At 41.3% G+C, this 18,924-nt stretch overlaps 1 protein-coding gene across 1 annotated transcript; it reads right to left on the bottom strand.

The window, feature by feature from the left end:
- Positions 1–9,728: 9,728 nt before the first annotated feature.
- On the bottom strand, positions 9,729–17,569 carry LOC131232890 (subtilisin-like protease SBT3.9). Its single transcript, XM_058229405.1, has 10 exons — positions 17,462–17,569; positions 17,288–17,379; positions 16,744–16,841; positions 14,521–14,676; positions 13,760–14,436; positions 13,537–13,628; positions 12,473–12,700; positions 11,439–11,553; positions 10,700–10,919; positions 9,729–10,406 (listed from the first exon to the last, which is right to left on the bottom strand). The coding sequence occupies exons 1-10, from the start codon at positions 17,567–17,569 to the stop codon at positions 9,835–9,837; spliced, it is 2,358 nt and encodes a 785-aa protein (XP_058085388.1). The 3' UTR covers positions 9,729–9,834.
- Between the last annotated feature and the right edge of the window lie 1,355 nt (positions 17,570–18,924).

The raw sequence follows: 18,924 nt of genomic DNA on the forward strand, positions 1-18,924 counted from the left end.
CATGTTTTATGCACTAATACAGACAACATTTAATCATCATTAAATATGTTGCATAAGTGATGCGTTGGAACTCAGGAGTTGGACTTCTACTCGACCCCCAATTTTCAGGGTGTTACAGCTGCATCGGCTTCGGAGACAGCTGTCCGCAATGATGACGGTAAGCGATGAGGGGGTTATATAAACCTTTCATCGCTCTCATTCACATCCTCCTCTTTTATTCTTACTCCCCTACTTTCCATTCCCTTTGTTTCTCCTCGAATCGCCTTTTGCCGAAAATGGGTTTTTCTCGTCAAATACATGGTTTCCATCAATCGAAAAAGGGATTTTACCCGGAAGGAGTCGCCTGAGTAGCGAGAGTTCTTGTCGGAGTGAATCGCATTCAGTATAGTGAGTCTTCCACCATTTTAACTTGCTTCTTTCATTATGTCGAGTAATTCTGATGAAGTTTAAGAGATCCAAGGAGTGGGGGCCGACTCCGAGTTAGAGACCACCAACTCAGGGCCCAGGGACTCTGAAGGCCCCTTTAAGGCTATACCGTTAAACCCCTTGGCTGGGAGGACTATGGGTCCGAGGGCTGAAAGTCAAGGCAATAGACCGAAGAGGGCACTTAGAGACCCCGCGGGATGGTTTAAGGCTGACCCATTAGGGGGTAGATCAAAGGCAGTGGTTCTCGGGGGCTCAGTTTTGGTCGAGTCCTAGATGGCCTAGATTCGCGCCGACTACCAGATCCCGGACTCGGTGCACATCTGAGCTCTTCCTACGGATCAAGTGGGTGTTCCTGTTGAGGGGGAAATTGCTATATTCACAGGTGCCCTTAAGTACGGGCTTCAACTCCCCATCCATCCATTTGTGCGTGAAGTTACCACACAGCTGAGAGTGGCCCTAGGCCAACTGGCCTCGAATGCCTGGCGGATCCTAGTATCCACTTTCATTATCAGACACCAGGTGAAAAATCAAAGGCTAACACCAGATGAGTTATTGCATTTATACATGGCCAAGTATGACAGGTCTGAGCCATCCTAGTATTACTTCTCAGCCAGACACCTATATACCATGGGTTTGATAACCCGACTTCTCACTTCCAACAAAGATTGGAAAGTGAAATGGTTTTGGGCCTCGGAGGAATGGGAGACACCTGCCTCTGAGCTTGGCAGATTGTGGGTCCTGGTCCCCACCAAGTTCGCCAACTCAGGTTGAGCATTTTTCATTTAGTGTTGCATTCTGGATGTCTGACTTGACTTTTTATGTTTTAACTTGTACTCTGCATTTGCTTGTTGTCTAACCGAAGGGGTCAATTCATCTCACTCCTCTCCAGAAGGCCCAAGTAGCTAGAGCTAGAGTGCTCGGCTTTGGTTTGACTATGCCAAAATCACGAATTTACGACGGACCAAATCCATCGTCTTTTTTTTTTTCCCTAATGGATAAAATTTGTCGTTTAATCTGCGACGGATAAGGTCCGTCGCATAGTAGCGACATTTGGGGATCAAATTCTTTTTAGAAAAATCACTTAATAACAGTTAGTAAACCCTAGAATGGTAATCAACATACTAGATTTCACAATCGATGACAGTCACCAATATATACATATGCAACTAGAGTGGTGTATGAGGAGCATATGGATGGACAATGTGAATAAAACACATGCATCAATGTGGGGCCCATGGATGTGATGGACTCGGATTTCACAAGAAATTCTGCGTTCGTCTCGTGCTGACACTAGATGATATGATTCAATCCCTCCCATTAATTCCAAACTGGGATGGAACATACATATGACCAAATGCAATTTCATACCACCTATGACCAAATGCAATTTCATACCACCTAATATCGTGTTCCAAAACAGGCCTAAGTCTTGAATCAGCCCCATCTCAGGATAAGGTTAAACAAGAGATGCTGTAGCTGATGGACAGGTTGGATTTCATGCCATATACCACCTGCCAACGCAAATCATGCATGTGTTTTCTTAACAAATCCCTTTTGTACGAGTCAGCCCTCTTGCAAGTAATTTCTTTTTGACGTTGACAGTTGAGTCTCCCGTAGACCTGAAGTCATTCGTGCCCGTGCCGTGTTCCTGGGGAGAGGATTAGTGCGGCCTGGCGTCACCCAACAGGGTATGGCCCTGACTTTAAGGCCTACCTTGATGTATATATCATATATCCACGCTGTCCATTCAATTTTTATTTTATTTTTTCAGCTCATTTTATGCCATGAACCAAAAAATGAAGTAGATATAAATCTCAGATGGACCACACTATAGTAAACAGTGCTGATTGAATGCCCACCATTAAAATTTTCCTAGGGTCCGCCATAATGTTTATTTGTCATCCAACCTGTTTGTAAGGTCACACAGACCTGGATGAAGCAAAAAAGACAAATATCAGCTTGATCCAAAACTTTTTTGGCTCATAAAAAATTTAATTTTAATTGTCAATTATCACAGTTTCCTCTAGTGTGGTCAACCTGAGATGTGTATCTACTTCATGTTTTGTTTAGCAGTCTAAAATGAGCTGAAAAAAGTGAATGGATGGAGTGGATATACAAAATATATATCAAGGTGGGCCCCACTATTAGGGACACACTGTGCTCGGGTGGTAGGCTCCCAGGAGTTTCAACTCTCGGTCAAGGGTTCGAGTACCCATTGGTGGTGAAATTCCACTAGCGTGTGTGTGCGCGTGTGAAAAAAGAAAAGAAAAAGAGACACTGTGCTCGGTGAGACCAGGCGGCATCTAACCTGCTCTCTGCCCCTCAATGGACGGCCTGCTATTTGATGAATGGGGCAACGTTGGCCTCCGGCTCAGCTCAGGACCTAGACCCATTAAAAAATCAGGTGGGGTCCATTGGGTACCCATTGACAGCCCCAGGCACACACCTTAGCTGATCCTCACCGTTGGATAGGTTTTACTTAACCTACTTTTGCTAATATATTTGGTAATTGGATGAAACATTTGATAGATGGAACGGGAAGGTGGCTGTAATATTTCAACGGTCCATTTAACGGCTTTTGATCATATGATCAGTATAAATGAAGCAGATCAGAATTTGAAGGGTGGATGATCAAAGATGTACCCACATATCCAATAGTAGCCCCCACGTCACATTCTTGCCCTGAAAATTTCACACAAGAAAACAAGGCAACCGCGTTGCAACCATTTCCTTAGTAAGTCCTTGTGGACCCTACCAATTTTTTAAACTTTAGTCTATCTTGGAACCAATGTTTCTTCGCTTGCTTTTAATTTGCAGATTGAGACGTGCTAGATCTAGATCGATTCATGCATGAAGAAATTGAAGCTGTCATTACTGTTACACGTGACATTTTGGGTCATCCATCGTGTGGCCCGCTCATCAAGTGCACTACATGCGCATGAGGAAAAAAAAACAGAAGGAACAACGGGCTTTAATAAACATAATTCGTGTGGCCCAAACCGTCAAGTGAACTAATTAACCTGACCCTCAGACCAGAAGATTTTCATGGTGGGGCCAACTTGATGGGCGTTCTAGAGCTCCACGTGTGCAATGTAAGCATATTTATAGCCAATCAGCTCCATCTCTCCTCCTGAAAAACACGACAATGTAGGATTGATGACACTCGAATCTCTCGTGCCAGTGTTTGATGGATACACCCTCCTTTTTCTTGTTTTGGTACTACAATATCAAGAAAGGTGTATAATGTTAAAAGTCGCTTCCACAGAGAAAGATGTTGCATTGTTCAAAGAAAAAGGAGATGCACATCTCGCCCTTCCTGGCGGGTGCTATCATGACTGACTACAGTGGAAAATAAGACGTGGAAAGGGAGAAAATGTTCAGATACAGCCCCAGTTTTGAAGGATGATTCTGTTAGTGGTTTGGTGGGGCCTACTTGATGTATGCATTTTATCTATGCCATCTATCCATTTTGATGGATCATTTTAGGTGGTGAACCCAAAAAGAAGTCAAATTGAACCACACCACATGTAACAATGGAGATGAAACTCCTGCCATTGAAATTTTCTCAGGGGCATAGAAGTTTTAGATCAAGCTGATATTTTTATTTCCCCTTCATCCATGTCTATGTGATCTCTTATGAATAGGTTGGATGCGAATAAACATCAATGTGGTGGGCCTTTGGAAGGTTTCAATGGTGGGCGTCATTGTCAGGAATGCATCCTATGATGTGGTCCGCTTGGGCTTTCAATCTACCTCTTTTTAAAAATCATATCCTATAATGGTATGTAAAAATGACACAGCGATGAAGTGATATGATGACATGTAAAAATGACACAGGGATGAAGTGATGAGGTGGATCACCGTTTTCTTGAAGTATAGATATTACTTCGAATCACAAAGCTTCCCTGGGCTCCTCGGACAGACTTCTCAAATCCACGAAGAAAATGCAAGAAAATAGAAACAATATTTTAGAAAATTTGATGAATGAATAAAAGATTTTACACACATTGAAATAGGGATACTAATGTATGGAAGAAGTTTTGGAATTAAAATACAAATGAGAACTCTTAGAATTTGCGACTTACTATAAATAGTAAAGTTACTATTGATAGATGGTCATGATTCTTATTGGTGTGCACATGGTTTTTGGCCAACAATAGTAACTGTCCTATTTGGCTTTACCATGCTGTTTTCTTAATTATTCTAAACACTTTTCATGTCAAGTGCAACTTTAAACTAAAACTTACTATAAATTGTAAAAAGAAAATTAAAATAGTATTTTGACAATTGAATTAATGGTATTTCGCAAATTCGGCATGGAAACCTAGTATAGCTGGTTGTGTGGATAAACTAACTTGTCCTACCCCGAAGTCATATATGGTACCTGCGAAAGCTCATTCCGGTTGCGAGATACGTTCATTTTAAGTTCTGACGGTCTGGATTATGTCCGCTTCCAATCAGGCCTTTTCTCATCCATCTTGGCCACGAAACTGCCCGCGACCCACTCTACATCAAAGAATCGATGGACAGCCTCGATAAAACATATATATCATATTGGCCCCACTTAGCCCTTGTTAGGACCGTCCTTCTCTAACTAGGCCCCGGTGCGGGTAGTACCCAATCCGCTTACAAATGTCACACACGAAGAATATACAATCCTAAGAATTAGATGGGTGGACCGGGTGGACCATAGAATGGTGATTGACTGATATTAAAATCTTCGGAACCTGAGTAGCCCCTAAGAAAGAAAAATCTCCTAATCCTGAGTAACAGCTAAGAAAGAAGAGTCTCCTAATTTGATTGGACTCAAGAAAGATGAAGGGTGTCCTCCCGTGCTTTTGGTCCGTAGAAATGGGCCCACATTTCAGTTATCTAGACCACTGATTTGACAGAACTCGTTCTGGATGGACATGACACCGAGAATCCTAAAATTTCCTTTAATCAATTGCAGATGGACGGCTAATTAAAGAAATGCAGTCCAAATCGCCCACAACAGAAAAGTGGCCAGAGATTAAATGGCCCCAGCTCTCACAATCTTAAATAATTTTGGGACATGATCCATAACTACAGATTCCTGATCACTGGACCATGGACCCTATTGGCATCATCTGAAAGCAAAAGAACACCGAGCTCTGTATGGCCCCAGAAATGATGCATATCTCATATGGACCACGCCACAGAAAAAGTGGCGCTTGAATGCCCACCGTTCAAATTTTCATAGGGACAAAAGAAATGTTTATTTGTCATCCAACCTGTTGATAAGGTCACAGAGACCTGGATGAAGGGACCATACAAACATCAGTTTGATCCAAAACTTTTGTGGCCTTCAAGAATTTTTTAATGGCCAATCACCACTCTTTCATGTGGCATGGTTCACATGAGAGATGGATGTGCTTATTTTTTCCCTATGTCCTAAAATGGTACGTTAAAACGGATGAATGTGCTGACGGGGAGGCTGGATCGTTGACCATGGAGCCCACTTTAATGTATGTGTTGTATATCTATGGCTAAAAATGAAACAGATCCAAATCTCAGGTGGACCACACCACATGAAACAACGGCGACTATGAAACAGTGGTGACTGACTGCCCATCATTAAGAACCTGTAAGGGCTAACCGTGATTTTTATATGCTATCCAACCGGTAGAAAAAGGTCATACATACTACGATTAAGGAAAATTAAATAAATATAAACTTGATTCAAAAATTTTGCAGCCCACAAAAGCTTTTAGTTGTCAATCACCACTGTTTCTTATAATGTGATCCACCTAAGATTTGGATCACCTTCATTTTTTGTCTCATGCCCTAAAATGATACGAAAAAAAAAGAAGGATAGATAGCATGGATATACTACACATGCATCAAGGTGGGCCCCATGGTTACGCCGCACTGTCTTGGGTGAGGATGGGCTCATGCCTAATCTGTTCCATGTGCACCGGTCACTGGATTAGGTATTAACCTGCTGTCTCCAGCTTGGCATAGGCTGCAACTCTAAGGGCCGACTGTGATATATGTGTTTATCCACACTATCCATCCATTTTGACATATCATTTTTAGTGTATAAGCCTGGGGCTCGTACGTGAACCACACCACTGTAAGTGGCGGTGATAATGACACCTACTATTGAAACCTTTCTAGGACTCATCGTCATGTTTATTTGCCGTCCACTTGTTCATAAGGTCACATACACCTAGATGAAAGGGAAACACGAAATTCATCTTGATCCAAAACTTAAGTGACTCCCAAGAAGTTTTTAATGGTGGGAGTTCAATCCCCACTTCATGGTCACTTGATCCTTAGACCTGCCTCAGTTTTGGGCTTATGCCCTAAATAATATTCAAAATTGGATGGACAGTGGATAAACCCATACATCACGGTGAGCCCCTCCAAGCCCCAGACTGTGCGGAGCTCGGGACAGGGGTAGTACCCAATGCACTTGCCAAAATTAAGATCCGGAGTACAAATTCTCAGCTGGATGAGTTTCCCAGGTTGACGCAGCTATATCACCTGAGTCCTTAGCTATTCACACTAGTCAGCCTGAGTCACCCATGAATTTTTTGGAATCGAAATGTCAAACCAGATCTGATCCAACCAAATCCGAGCCAACTTGGATGGATCCCATGTCCGAGCCTAAAAATCATCCAAGATAGTAATGCCATCGGTCAAGAAGAGAATCCCAAACAAGAAAGTTACATCCGACTTGCAACGGATTTTCTAAACCGGAAACTGTTACATTCATATCCAGCTCATTATTATACTAATTGTTGGGTTTTTTCAAAAAAAGAATAAATTAGAAAAATTTTAATTTACAAAAAAAAATTAAAAATTAAAAATGGAAAACAGATTGTGACTTTTGGTGATTGTTAGTGACTATTCATTTGTGAACGAAGATGTCTCTTGGTAAAGGGAGCATCATTTGAATTTGAAATAGTGGAAGGATATCATTTTTGAAAAGATACCATGGAAGAAGATGTCTTTTTATGAAAAAGATCTTAAAGTGTCTCTTGTGATTCTATAAAAATCCATCTTCGTGTCAATCCGAAAATCATCATTCCAACAATCTCCTCTCCATCTTCTTCTTCTTCTTCTCCATTTTCGTTTTTGGATGATTTTTGAAAAGTTACAATTGTCAGGAGGTAAATTGTAAACAATTTTTCAAGCAATAAATTGCAAACAGTTTTGAGAGGGTAAATTGTAACAGTATAGAAGTCAGGGGTGTACGCTGTAAAAGTATATTTGGGGTGCAATTTTTTGGTTTTGCAGGCCGAAACACACATTTCTCTGGTCTTGGAGAAGAAGCTTATTGTATCCTACAGGCGGATTTGGTGTAAACCTCTTACAAATTGGTTTAATCACCAATAGGGTACGAATATTGCCTTAAAGAGAGCGACATCGTAATGTGCCTTAAGCCTATATTTAAGTGATTAATTTTCTATCTTTCCGCCTCAACCCTAACACTAATTACCATGCATGCCATGAGTGGGCCGTCCAATCATCAATCTGAACATTTTCACCAAGTCGTCTTTGTAATGGGGTTCGTTGATGAACATACAACTATTGAAATTTGTCGTTTTTTGAAAAATAATTCAAAATTTCAAATTTTCGGGATTTTGCCACCAATACAATTTCTGAAAATTTTCAAATGAAAAGTGCAGTGTGTGCTTTTGTCCCACATCGGAAATAATAGAAAGAGTTCTGGAGTTTATATGTGGATGTGTGTGTAGTATTCTTTCTTGGAGCTTTAGAGATTGAGACGCTCGGATTGCGTGTTCCAGTGTATAGCACTGGAACGCACGCACACACTTGGGCACGGGCGTGGGCGTGGGTAGTGTGGCTGCAGTGGCGCTAGTTAGCGCACTTTGCACTTCGCACGTGCGTATCATGTCACAGACTAGTGCCGTCACGAGACGGTGCGAGTGGTCTAGTAAGAGCCTAGGTGCGATGAGTCTGAAATAAGCCAGGGCTTTATAGGCGACTGAGAACAGTCGGATCTTTAATTCGAAACAGTCAGTTGTTTCTAAAAATGGCTAGCTGCTTTGAAAGCCACAACGGTCTGAAAGTGAACAGGCCATGATGATCCAACGGTCAAATCTTCCGATCCGACGACTAAAAATGGTTGAAATTAATGATCAACGGTCAGAAACATTTTTCAAACATTCTGAACCATTGATGGCCTCCTAACAATGGTCCACTCCTTGGTGCCTATATAAACTTTACCATTCCAGTCCAAATTCATCATCTCAAACACCAATCTCTCTCATTCCATCAGATTCTCCATATCTCCTTCTAGAATATTGTGAACATATCAATTGTCTGATTCTACCAGAACAGATCTGTTGGGTTGAATTGTTCCTAAGTGGACCCATCGTGATTATTGCACGTCGGATTTAAGGACAACATATCATTTTACGTGATTCAACCTAGTGAAAAGAAGAAATTGAAATTTATTTTTGATTTCATTTTTACTTTTCGGAATATCCAACCTTATTTCTGATGTAGAGTGGGTCACAGACAATTTCATGGCCAAGATGGATTAGAAAAGGTCCGGTCAACAACAGAAGTGATCCAGACCGTTGGACCTTAGATCGAGCGTATCTCACAATCCGAAATGAGTTATCAGGTGTAAAATATATGATTTTGGGGTAGAACAAGCTACTTTAGCCAACAACCCAAGTGAGATTTGCGAAATACCCCTGGATCGACGGTCGTTTCCCTATTTTAATTCCATTTTTACTATAAATAGTAAGTTTTAGTTTGATTATAACTCTTCATCCATTGGGCTTTAGAAATTGCGCTCAACCTGAAAAGAGCTTAGAATAATTAGGAGAACAGCTTGGTGAAGCCAAATAGGACACTTACTATTTTTGGTCGAAAACCTTGCACACTAGTAGACATCACGACCGTCTATAAATAGGAAGTTTAGTATTTATAGTAAGTTGCGAATTCAATGAGTTTTAGTCGTAGCTTGCTTCTGATTTCTCTCTCATTGTTTGGTATCCCTATTTAAAGGGTTGTGAACTCGTTTATTTCATTCATTAAACAATTTCGAATTTTATAGAATTTATTTTCTATTTTGCTTGTTTTCTTTCTCGTGGAGTCGAGAAGCCTTTTTGAGGAGTCCAGAGAAATTCCGTGGATTAGGAATACTTATCCTCTTGAGGAAGACAATGCTTGACCTCATTGCTTTCATCCCTGCGTCAATTTCTAACAACAACTTTATATGACACATGTCTCACACATTAGCATGAGTGTAACCAAGAGGACCGAGTATCCTCTTCACATAAAAATCGTTGGGATATATATCTAGATAAACCTTAATATATTCTCATATAGATGCGAATTACATTTCTTATTCTATGATATGCAGCACATACTAAAATGCAGTAGTCTTCAATTTCAGCCGCGCGATTATGAATTATCCACGTAAGATGGTATGATCTCAGGCCTCACCGAAATTGGACTCCTAACCGTGTGCTCTCTGTCACTCCAAGTAAGCCTTCCGAAGTAGTATCCACCAATCACCTTTTGAGTTGATGACAATGTGACCGTAAAAGATAGCTTCTTGGCCGTTGAATTGAAGATCAAAATGTGTGGTTGCACGGTTGCATGTATGGTGGGTGGTGATTCGATCGATGCAGTGTATACCGAGTTGACTGGGCCAACATTAGTGACTGTTCTCAAGATAGTTACAGAGGTTTTCAGGTTGGGAACAGTAATGGATGGAAGGTTCAGATTTAGGATGGAGGGTGGATTGATAGGACAGACGGTGGAATGTTGTCTTAATTTTGAGATGGCAGAGTTAGTGTAGCCCATGGAACAAAGGTAATGAAGGTAGTCCTCCATGCCCATGTCGTAGATGAGGCCGGGATCCACTGCTCTATTTGGATTCACTATACCTCCTCCGTAATCAAAGGGATCGGCGACCTTTCGAGGGTACCCATCTGCAAAGATGGGCCCACCAGACTCATCGCTTGTTGATGCTGTAGCAGGATGAAAAAGCCAAAATTGATCAGTTAAATCTAGATGGGCCTTGCTGATGGGATCACAGAATTTTCTCATCAGGTAGGCTCCATCATGTGGATGCCTCTTGCCAAAATCAAGGTGGGCCACACATGCATGAAGACAAGCAAGGCTTTTAAACTTTAGCCAGAGTCTACATTTTGTATGTACATAAGAGCAAACCTGATGAATAGGTGTGCATGTTTTTCTGGTAATTATGGGCATTTAATGCTATGGCCCACCTGATTATGTAGAATAAATAAAAAGAACTTACCAGTAGTGACCAACGCTGATTTTATGGCAGCTGGTGACCATTGCGGGTATAAGGATTTGAGAAGCGCGACAATGCCAGAGACATGAGGGCATGACATAGAGGTCCCCGAAAGGAAAGCGTAGCCACCATCTGAGGTTCCCGGAAAGAGAGCGTAGCCACCATCTATTGGATCATCGGGGAATGCGGCTAAAATGTTGACACCAGGGGCAGCAATATCTGGCTGTGCCATACATTCCATACGCGAAAACACCCTCCTTCAGAAGTTATTATCATCACATAATTTAATTACTTTTTAACTGAAATTAAGATGTGAATGTTTCAAGGAATAGGATTGTAAGTTTTAGGTTGGTTTGGCCTGGTCTGAGCCAAAGCACGTGCTAGTTTAGCCAATGAGAGACTCCATACTAATGGTGTACGATTCAAAGCAGGTCAGAATAGAAAATAGGACGTAAGTGGTCCGAGTCGTGGAAGCTTAAATGTTTTTTTTTTTTCTTTTTTTTCTTTTTGGGTTAGCTTATTAGTACACACCCATGTCAGTACACACACTCCATGTTAGCCACCCCCACTAGGGATCGATACCAAGACCTCAAGCGTTGAAACGAGGTATCTCCACTCAGTCTGCCAGTTGAGCTATGGATCTGGGTGTTGGAGGCTTAAAAGTTAATTAAAAACTACTTCCACGCATACGAAATATCTTGTAAGAATTTAAGAATTACCCCTACTAAATAAAAGTACGTACCTTCAGTACAGCAGCTGCTATGGAATTAGGCCCTCGAGACGAAAAAGATGCGACTTTCGTCGACAAGGGCTTGCCCACAAGGGTTTTGGAGGGGCTCAGCTTCACCAATGGAGATCTGCGATCGACAACCACCGTTCTTTCATCAATCAAAGCATCCACGGCTGTGATGAATGCTACTCATGTCTTAAGAATGTATATACAGAGCGGATTAGGGGTTACCATGGGGCCCACCTTGTTGTATGTATTATGTATCCACACCGTCCATCCATTTTTCCAGATCATTTTAGGGTATTATACCAAAATTGAAGTAGATTCAATTATTAGGTGAACCATACTATAAGAAACAGTGGTGATTGACCATTAATGGCCCACAAAAGTTTTGGATCAAGCTGATATTTGCTTTTTTCCTTCATCTAGATTTATGTGACCTTATCAATAAATGGGATGGTAAATAACCACTACCTAAACATTAAGGCGCGCTATATGAATTTTTTAATGGTAGGATGATCAATCACCACTGTTTCTTATGGTATGGTCCACCTGATAATTGGGTATACTTCATTTTTTGAATAACATCCTAAAATGATCTGGAAAAACGGATGGACGGTGTGGATACATAATACATACATCAAATTGGGCCCCATGGTAAGTGTGAGCCCCATCCATGGAGATCACCTAGCATGAAAATACAGTCGGTCCACATCTGTACATGGGCTCAAGTCATTGGTCATCTACTAATTTCGAGGGTGCAGCCCTCGTATTCAGTAAACAGGTCTGATTTTCATGCCAAATGATCTTCAATTGATAGGGCCCACTTTCGCACGTCTCAAACATATGTGCACACATTCCACGTGCATAGAAGAAAATTTAAAAAATGCATGACATCATAACCCGACTCATCATCTTGAGTCTGAACTCAGCCAAATCGAGGATGACTCATTGTATTGAGCCAGATGGATTTTGACGAGTTGGAACTCTGACTCTGCTAGATTACACACTTGTCTGAGTCATAAAACCATGAGTCTTCCATTTACCTGGAAGAACGAATGTAGTTGAGCAATTGCATCCCAATCTCGTAATCTACTTCAACGCATGGTAGCTCAATACAGGGAGAGACCTGACTAGTAGGATTCCTGGCAAATATGAGGCCTACGCCTCCAGCCTCCTTCACTGCATCCTCAGCAGACCAATGACCACCCCCAAAACAGAGCACAACCTTTCCAGGCATCGTTACGTTGTCCGGAGAAAGAAAAGAACAGGAACTGCAACGGCACACTCTTATATGAAATAAGTATGTTAAATTCACCAATTTAGGAGCCGGGACTAAAAAAGTATGTGTGCAAGATCGTGGCCCTTTCTCTGAAGGCAAATTGGCCCAGTCATCAGTTGGGCGATGCATGTATGAGTAAAATGGATTGATGGTCAGATGACCAACGATCTACATTCAACTTATTTATGTTACCCATCATTGTCAATGTAACATTTGGATTTTTCGGACAAGGCAAACCGGAATGAGCTACCAGACGTACCGTTTTGGGGTAGGATGAGCTACTTTAGACACCCAACCCGGCGTAGCGCACACCAAATTTGCAAAATGCCATCACATCGACAGTCAAATTCCTATTTTAATTTCATTTTTTCTATTTATAGTAAGTTTTAATTTGAGTGTAACTCCTCATCCGTTGGGCTTTAGGAGTTGCGCCCAACATAAAAAATGCTTAGAATAATTAGGAGAATCATGGTTGAGGCAAATATGACACTCACTATTTTTAGCCGAAAACCGTGAGGTCTAGTGGAAATCACGACTATCTATAAATAGTAAGTTTACTAATTATAGTAAGCCACGATTTATAGGAGTTTTAGTTATAGTATGATTCCAAAAACACTCCCTCGAAATCGTAGCCTTATTTAAAGAGTTGTAGACTCATTTTTCATCATCAATAAAATTATTTTAAATATTTTAGAATTACTTCTATTTTTTGTGAGGATTCCAGGGAAGTTCCATGGATTCGGAACAGTTACCCCTTGAGGAAGACGGTGCTCGACCATCCTTCCCTACGTCAGAAACAGAGGAATAGATGGAGTAATCATTTTTCACCTAGCAATAGGACCATCAATTTCACCGACATCCACTGGAGATATCAAGCCAACAAATCCAATTTCCTTCTTTCCAGTAAACATGCTTTGTCCCTGCCAAAAAAAAAAAGTCTTTCAAATATCACAATGCAACATATCAAATAAAAAACGTATCGAGGTACGAATCATGCACTAGTGGGCCGCCTTTCATTGATCCTTTTATCACAGTTGAGATAGATAAATACCATTATGGTTCGATTGTTTCCAAGCGTAACAACTGTGGGAAATGCCCGATCAATCGTGCTAGCTGCGACCGTTATTATCCATGGGGATGTGTTTGACACCGACTGAGCAATGGAACCATCATTTCCTGCTGAGCAAACTACAGTGATCCCCTTCGCGACTGCATGAAATGCACCGAAAGCAATGTCGTTGCGTTCATCGACATCGAAGTACAGTGGAATCATAAAGCCGAGAGACAAAGACAACACATCCACCCCATCATGTATGGCATCGTCGAAAGCTTTGAGTACATCAGCGGAAGTAGTGCAGTAAGAGTAAGTGTACGGAATATTCCAACACACCTTGTACATTGCCAATCGAGCCTTAGGTGCACCACCTCTGGCAGTCCCTTTGCCTAAGCCTTTGTAGCTTACATTCTCTACAAAGGAACCAGCTGCAGTGGCTGATGTGTGGGTACCATGGCCAAATCCATCCCTTGGGGAAAAGTAGTCAACTCCAGTGATATTGAGTTTCTTTCCCAGTTCGGCTTTCAATCCTTTGATGTACCAACGGGCTCCAATTAGCTTCCTATTGCAGTTTGTAGAATTGAAACGTTCCCCACTCTTACAGACACCCTTCCAACGAGATGGCACTGGTCCCAGTCCTTTATCGTTGAAACTTTTCGACTCTGGCCAAATTCCTGTTCATTGGACTAATGACTCAGATCAAAAGATAGACAGAAGAAGGGACGGACACAAACATATACATAAAGAGAGAAAGAGACCTGTATCCACAACCCCAATGATAACTCCATCGCCCATGTTGCTCTCAGATAAGAGATTTGTCTGAGAATGAAAATCAAGGCCGAGGTAATCCCAGCTTCTGGTAGTATGTGGCTTGTGAAGGCGATTTGGTGTCACATGTACCACACCAGGGAACTCTGCAACCCAAAATATCACCAAGAAAATTTTATAGCCTAACTGGTTACAATAATTCAATAGAAACTCAAAAAATCGATTCGATGTCTGCCCGGGTCGGGTTGACTCAAAGACTCGGACAAGTCTTTGCCTGACCCATCTCAATATTTCTTTATTTAACTAATGGAATGTTTTGAATGGTATTGTGTTTGAATAAGTGAGAAAAGGCAAACATGCATGTAACTAGTACCAAGCCACCTACCGGCCTTTAGGTTCGGAGTGGTTTCCATTTGCAACCAGCTGTGAGTCACTTTCCACCACCAAGTTGTGAATTCATGAGCCTTTACAAATCTACAATTAGGGGTATACACGAACCGAGTTAGCTCGATTAGCTCACTCGACTCGACTCAAAAAAGCTCGATTCGACTCGGTTCGAAGCTGAGCTTGAGCTGAGTCGAGCTGATTTTTTTTGAACTCGAAAAAATTGCCTGAGCTCAACTCGACTCGGATCAAACTAGTTCGGTGAAGTGGTTACTTTGATATTGATGTTGCTCACCAAGTGTTTGATGAAATGACTCAATGAAGTGTCGGTTAGTGGCAAGGAAAGTTTGTATATGAAACAAATATCATTTTTTTTCTTGATTTTGATGTTGCCTAGAATGTGTTTGATGAAAATACTTGTAAACGGTTGCTGTTTTATACACTGAGAAATTGAAAGTGCGCAGCATGTGTTTGTGAAAATGCCGCAAGGGCTCGATTTTGACTCGAAATTGGCTTGAACTGGCCCGAGTTGCCGACCGAACTGAGCCGAGCTAGCTAGTCAACTCCAAGACCGAGCTGAGCGGAGTTTGAGCTGGGGTCAACTAGTGGCCGAGCTGAGTCGAGCTAGGGCCAGCTCGACTCGGTGTACACCCCCATCTACAATCCATCAAACAAGGCTCGGACTCCCCGCAACAGTGTTGGACGACACTACTGAATGGATGTCTTCAATATATGTAAAATTAAGAGACTTCAATCACTCGAGTACTATGCTTAATCGATCAAATTTCTTTGAAATTAGACATTGTTTCCTGGATAGTTTTGGACCATATTCAATTCCAACCATTAATACAGTTTTGATACCAAACTATCTAAATATTTATAGAAATCCCTTGGACGTAGTTATCCAATTGTGATACATAAAAAATCTTATTTATTTTCTTTTGTTCGGTGAAAAATGAATCTTTTTTCATTTCCGATTCATGAAATCACTAAAACCCCTAAGTCAATTGATCGAGAATATTCAGAATATTATTGTCAACTCTCTGGATTGTTTGTTGATTTTAGGCACGCATTCTCACACCCAACACGCAACCATGCCCTCACACCACGGTGAGATAATCTCACCACATGATTACTTGTACCCATGGCATCGTGTTAAAACTCTTGTGAGTTTATCAACCTCCGGATTTCTACCACAAAAGATTTATTTTTCTTTAAGATTTTTTCAATTACTTTAACCATTTTAAATACATTAAATAATTAAAATAAAATTAATTATTAAAATATTGAGTCAAGTCAATTATAAATTCCATCGCGTCTTCAAATTGAACTGACCCATGTGGATCCCAGGACAGAAATTAGACCAATGTAGTGGCATGGTTGGTCGAACATAGAGTCGAATTTGGACCGTGTGTCATTTCCCTTTAGCGTCCATATTTCTTGGACACGTGTGTGGCCCACGCTTGGTACGCAAGCAACTAGAAATTGTATACCTATATTTCCAATTAAACTGACAGAATTTTAGAATGCACTAAGTCACTGTCCAAATATCAGATTGGTTAAGCAATCCTAAACTCTGATTGGTGGACACATATTTATTGAAATAAGACCATCCTATATTTTTTATTCTTAACCGTTTATAAACGTCCACCCATCTAAATAAGCATTTTTCTTAATTCATGCAACATCTAAACAGATCTTAATAATTTAGAATGTTTAATTTGAATTACCTGCATGCCACGTATGCAATTCTAAGTAATTTCTAATTGCCTGCATTTCATCCACTGTACTCTGCCAGAGTATGAAAGTTTTTCTGAGTAGAAAATTACCTGCAAGTGCTTGTGCTTGCGACTCAGTAAGCTTGGCTGCAAACCCGGAGAAACCATGGCGATAGCTGTATATTAACGAATCCGAAGCTGCTTCCTTGCTGTATATTAACCATTTGGCTGTGAGTTTGCTACTCCTTGAGGATTTGTTAACTAAGTAGAAACATAAGGGCTCTGCAGAGGCCCGATTCAAGCCCATCATTGCCAGGACTGGGCCCAATCTTGTATATATGAAACTCGGCCCAAGCCAAAACCAACCCAAAGATAGCCTAAATTTAGTCTGGCCTAGAATCGGGCCACATGTCAGCTTGAATTCTTTTATAGGATGGGCTGGGCCAGGAGAAACCATGTCACAGCCCATCTACGCTGTGGTGACTGGTTATATTCTTACATCACAAAATTAAGGTCCGACTAGCTAGATTTGAACTATTACAGATGGACAGTCCAGATTCACCTTTAATGATGCCACATGTGCATGGGGACAATGAATGAAGAGTGCGTTCATCACTCGAAGAACCTTAAAATTCATATTGTATCTGCACCGTACCTTCCAAGGACTGAAGCAAGCATGTCGTGGTGGGAGTTGGAGACGACCGTTGGATCGTGGTGCTGCCTCTTTCCCATGTAAACGATGTGAACCTGGTATCGTTACATCCCATGTATCAGGAACATGGAAATTGTATTGAAGAGAGGAGCATATGAGAGATGGAAGTACACTTACGTTGCTGGCAGCATGGACGGTGGAGATGGGTCGGTGGTCGCTTAGTACCACGAAGATAACTGAGAGCAGAATGGCCCTTCTGTTCATCGCGAGTAGAAAAGAGTCCATGGTTTGCTTTTGGGTATGAAATGCATCCGATATATATAGAGAGAGAGAGATAGGAGAGAGGGGTCTTTCTGGGATGTGCATTGCGTACTGAATAAACTCTGTGGGGCCCACTGTGATGTATGTGTATTATCCACGCCGTCGATCTGTTTTACCAGCTCATTCTTGATTCAAAACTTGTGTGGCCCACAAGAACTTTTCAACAATAGGTTTCATTATCCCCACTGTTTCCCATGGTGTGGCCCACTTGAGCTTTGGATATGCCTCAATTTTGGTATTGTGGAGCTAATAAGGCAATGGACGGCGTGGATAAGAAACATACGTTACGGTGGGCCCCACAGATTTTACTCAGTATAGCCTGCTGAGTACACCCACGAACTCATACCACTGAAAGGACCGGTCTTTCTCGCCCGACTTTAAGCACCAGGCGATAACGTGTGGACCCATCTATTAATGTAGACTAATGAGGCCACAGCTGGTTCGTTGATTTAGACCATTGACTAGACAGATAGAATGAAAGACTAAAAGCGATATTAATTAAAATTGTATGCCTGCATTCAATAGATAGTTAGGACCCATGTTCTGTTAGTCCAGACCGTTGATTTGATGGGCACTATCTGGTGAGTGATGTCCCAATCAAATTTCTCCCAAGTTGGAATATCTAACCCTTCAAACAAAATATAGCGTGGTCCCTGAAAAGGTCTACCATGGAGAGATTTTCCAAATCTTCCATCCCCATCCACTTCGTGACCCATCAGATGAAGAGTTTAGATCACAGAAGCATGACCCTACTTGCATAGAACGAGCATTTCTATTCACGTCCTAATCTAACCATACACGAAGCACATCTTCAATCCGGACTGCCCAAACTATGGGACCCACTGCAGATGGATTACAGCCAAAAAAAAAGAAAAAATCATCTTTTATCCTAACCGGTCGTTTCGTGGGCGCACTTAATGGAATGTAAAACAGAAAAGTAGTAGACAGTCCGAGTTCAATAAACAAATGTGCATTAATCAAAGGATAGGATTGTCTGGTCAATACAATTTTGAGTCAGGCTGGATTTTCTATCTTCACTTCATATTAGTGAATGCATTTGATTAGCGGGTTTGATGAAATATACACACCATGGTGGCAAACATATACGCCTATGTTTAGCATCGGATACCTACTGTTACGTGGTCTGGCTGACTTTAAAGTCGTCATGGCCCTGGATGGAGGATAGAACCTGTTATATATACAATATATAGCGGTCCCCACATAGCTTTCATGTTTTCCACGTATGAAAGGTTGTCCTTTGGGAAATATTCTCTTAGGAAATTGAAACCTTCCCAGGCCCACCATGATATTTATTTGAG

The sequence above is a fragment of the Magnolia sinica genome, chromosome 18 (genome assembly GCF_029962835.1).
Source record: "Magnolia sinica isolate HGM2019 chromosome 18, MsV1, whole genome shotgun sequence".
Classification (NCBI taxonomy): Eukaryota; Viridiplantae; Streptophyta; class Magnoliopsida; order Magnoliales; family Magnoliaceae; genus Magnolia; species Magnolia sinica.

Bases quoted from the DNA above. Each gene is read 5' to 3' on its own strand.
- LOC131232890 (XM_058229405.1), bottom strand. From the start codon at position 17,569: ATGGACTCTTTTCTACTCGCGATGAACAGAAGGGCCATTCTGCTCTCA. The intron at 13,629-13,759 runs GTATTTATCTAT...TTTTTTTGGCAG, and splicing joins GAAACAATCGAACCATAATG to GGACAAAGCATGTTTACTGG. The intron at 11,554-12,472 runs GTAAATGGAAGA...TGTCGATCGCAG, and splicing joins AACTACATTCGTTCTTCCAG to ATCTCCATTGGTGAAGCTGA.